The sequence below is a fragment of the Osmerus eperlanus genome, chromosome 8, assembly GCF_963692335.1.
Source record: "Osmerus eperlanus chromosome 8, fOsmEpe2.1, whole genome shotgun sequence".
In the NCBI taxonomy this organism is placed as follows: domain Eukaryota; kingdom Metazoa; phylum Chordata; class Actinopteri; order Osmeriformes; family Osmeridae; genus Osmerus; species Osmerus eperlanus.
In genome coordinates, this window is record NC_085025.1 from 7,741,123 (window position 1) to 7,745,059 (window position 3,937).

The window sequence follows — 3,937 nt, forward strand, 5'->3', positions numbered from 1 at the left end:
GATAATTGCATCTGAAATTACAGCACAGCGCCTCCTTAAAGGGACGGGTGTATGTGTACCTCTGCTTATTTTTGATCCTGCGTGTCTTCAAACCCCACGCCAGAACAATAAAGTTAGTGGGGTTGTAATTAGTTGCTTTGATTGCACACTTGGTCTATTATCTTTGGTTCATGTTCAAATACATCTAGTTTGTACGTGTTTGAATATTAAATATGTATAAGACGGGGTGAGAACAAAAGGAAAAAAAGGTCAATAAAATGGTTTGAATTGAGAATGTTTCAGTATTTATGTTTTTTTGTGTGCGTGTGTGTGTGTTTTTTCTCTGGAATTAAACACAGATCTGATCATGTCTTAGTTCAAACTTAATATCTGTAGAGCTGCTTAGCAGCGTTGCTTAATCTGTGATTGAGAGCATTGTTCCCTCTGACTTTGCCTGCTGGTGAACATGAGCACCACTGGAGACACAGATGACAGATTAGTACACTCTGAAGGAGATGGACATGTTCTTATCAACTGAAATTAAGACTCAAGATAAAGTCAAGAAGGGTGAGAGAAAGTTAGAGAGAAAGATATTGAACCCCCCCCCCCCGAGCCTTAATTGGACTGGTTGTGGGCAGGGCCGGGGGTGAGTGTTGTCTTTAGTGTGACGAGTCATGACCCAGGAAATTCCTCTGTAATCTAGTAATGGATGTAGATGGATCTACATCCATTTGTAGATCCATCTACATCCATCACCATGCTGGGAAATGAAGTATGAGTTGGCCTGCTTGTTAGGTCTTGGCCTGGGTGGGGTGTCCCAGCTGGTCCTGGTTTGGACCTGCTGGGTCTGGGTGACAAGGTCCTGCTTCTTCTGGGTCTTGGTCTTGTAATTCCTGGTGTGGGTGGGTTTGGAATTTGGCAGATAAAGAAATAATAAAATAAAATACAAATTATGTTGTTAATGGCTGATTACCCCAGGGTTCGTATGTTTGTGTCCCTTTGAGATATTTCTCATTTGAGTAGGCAGAGTTGAGCTGCAGTGCAGTGATGCACTGTGATCATGACTGGTAGCACAGGGGAGGGACATCATTTCTTCTGATCCCAAAGTGACCCCCACCCTCCTCCCACCAGCCCACACTTCTCTGTCCTAACTCTCTTTCGTACGTTTCCTTCAGCATATCTTGATGATGTGTCCTCAAGTGAACCTGATTGGTTTTTTAGAAGGTTCTAAGAACGGAGTGGTCCTAATCAGACTCCCCATCTTCTGCAGCATAATGTCTCTCACCAGAGATTTAAGATTGAACATTTGAAAATGTCCTGCAAATTCCCCTCTCTTTACTCCCTGTCTCTCTCTCGCCATCGTCATGTCTCTCTCTCTCTCTTAATCCTATATTAGTTGAGAAATATATATCTCAACTAATATAGTATTGAAATTCCAGTTGTACTGAAGAAGGTCGAGCATGGTGTGCAGTTCCGTTTAGCTAAGAGAGGCATCCTGACCTTACAATTGGGGTCTTTTTTTTGTGTGTGACCGTATGTAAGCAGGATTTTGCTTAACCGTGTAACCTCCTTGCAGTATATATGTTGCCATGTGTGTCTCTGTGTGTCTGTCTGTGTTGCTTTCTTTGCGTCTGTTGCTTTCTGTGTGTCTGATACTGTTCCTGACTGTATCTGATGCTGTCTGTGATTTGCTGACTGTATCTGATGCTGTCTGTGATTTGCTGACTGTATCTGATGCTGTCTGTGATTTGCTGACTGTATCTGATGCTGTCTGTGAATTTGATGACTGTATCTGATGCTGTCTGTGATTTGATGACTGTGGTCTGATGCTGTCTGTGATTTGTTGACTGTATCTGATGCTGTCGGTGATTTGCTGACTGTATCTGATGCTGTCTGTGATTTGTTGACTGTATCAGATGCTGTCTGTGATTTGCTGACTGTGTCTGATGCTGTCTGTGATTTGCTGACTGTATCTGATGCTGTCTGTGATTTGTTGACTGTATCTGATGCTGTCTGTGATTGGCTGACTGTATCTGAAGCTGTCTGTGATTTGCTGACTGTATCTGATGCTGTCTGTGATTTGTTGACTGTATCTGATGCTGTCTGTGATTTGCTGACTGTATCTGAAGCTGTCTGTGATTTGCTGACTGTATCTGATGCTGTCTGTGATTTGTTGACTGTATCTGATGCTGTCTGTGATTTGCTGACTGTGTGTCGGGTGCCCCTGCCCTGTACTGAACCTGTCCTCTGGTGTGTTTTCAGAGTGGCTGGTCACCACCCTTAGCTCAAAATGAGCCGCTGCCTGCACATGTTCTTTCTACAGGATGAGTCTGTGGACAAGACCTACAACCCCTTCCAAAATACGGCAAGCCTAAGAGCATGGTCCAGCCAGCCCAAATACCCAAAGCCCTCTCAATCGCTAACGGGGTCCTACTTGGTCCACAAACACTTGTATTATCTTCACTATTTGTTTTGCAGTCACACTCTGTCTTTTGTCTTTTAGTCTTGTTTGATTCGTTATCTTGTCTTTGGCTTGTTTTCAACTCTCTATTGGAGATCCTACTAAGAATGGTCTACTCTTTATAACTGTGGTTGAATATAATTTGTATAATCGTCTTTCTTATTTTATTTGTCTGGAGATGCCACTAACTTGGGTATTTTATGTTACCTGTATTATCAGTATGGTATGTCCTGGATATATAGTCATTTTAAAAAGAAACACAGAATGTCCACTATTCCGTGTGCACAAGCCTCATGCTTGATAGTTGTCTCCTCACCGTTGTACAATTGGAATGTCCGCACCATAACTGTGACTTTTTAGACGGTCCCTGCCTCTGAAAATCACACTTTGTAGATGGTCCCTTCCACAGTGAACAGAAGCATGTGTGTGTACACCAGCCAACAGTTCTTCTGTAAATGATTTTCTAATGAGCAAAAACAGATGCACAGATGGAACCTGAAGCATTTCTACTGGCCATGTGCGTTTCGAGATTTGTATACTGCTGTGCCATTTTGTTTATTTTGAAAATTTTCCAATAAAACAGGTCAAACGCACTCATATGCACGAGGTGATTGTGTTGGGTTGTGATTCTTGTTTCAATATAGGTGGCTGAGCGGTTAGGGAATTTGGCTAGTAATCCGAAGGTTGCTGGTTCGATTACCGGCCGTGCCAAATGACGTTGTGTCCTTGGGCAAGGCACTTCACCCTACTTGCCTCGAGGGAATGTCCCTGTACTTACTGTAAGTCGCTCTGGATAAGAGCGTCTGCTAAATGACTAAATGTAAATGGTTCGATTCCCGGCTGTGAAAAATGACGTTGTGTCCCTGGGCAAGGCACTTCAGTAGAATTAACACCAGTTGGGACTTGACCCCATCCTCTGTGCAGGCTTGAGGTTCAGTTTACAGGCTGGGTACATGCATAGGGCAGCCGTCTCTGGGGACAGGGTTAGGGGCACAGGTTGGTTAGGGCAATGGTTACAGACTTACAGACACAGTCCAAGTTTAACCCTTGTGTTATCTTCGGGTCATTCTGACCCATCAGTCATTGTGACCCACCGTCGTATTGCGACAGATTTACCGCATACAAAGACAAAGTGAAGCATTTTCTTTTAACCGTTGGCTGTCTCAGGACCCCCCACATTGCAAAGGTTAAAAGAAAATTATTTTAATTTGTTTTTGTATTGGGTAAAATTGGTAAACACAACGATGGTTCGTTATGAACCTTTGGGTCATGTGACCCGAAGGCAGCACGAGGGTTAAGACAGGCTACAGAGACAGTATACGGGCATTGTTTACAGACCAGGTACAGGGTTAGGGTTTCATTACAGGTAGTTTTGTTGCTACAGTCTCTGGGAACAGTTTATAGTATTGTACTGTGGGCAACGGAATTCATCAAAACGACGATTGTCTTTCATTTGTGTGGCACTGTTCTTTGGGCTGTTACTTTTTCACACAGGGA

The 3,937-nt window shown here is 43.3% G+C and overlaps 1 protein-coding gene across 1 annotated transcript in view; it reads left to right on the forward strand.

The window, feature by feature from the left end:
* The window catches only part of snx3 (sorting nexin 3), a 12,538-nt gene extending 9,492 nt beyond the window's left edge, over positions 1-3,046 (forward strand). Inside the window, 2 exon segments of the mRNA XM_062468080.1 lie at positions 2,275-2,326; positions 2,328-3,046. Coding sequence (XP_062324064.1) covers positions 2,275-2,326; positions 2,328-2,354 — 79 coding nt within the window. The 3' untranslated portion in view covers positions 2,355-3,046.
* Positions 3,047-3,937: the final 891 nt, after the last annotated feature.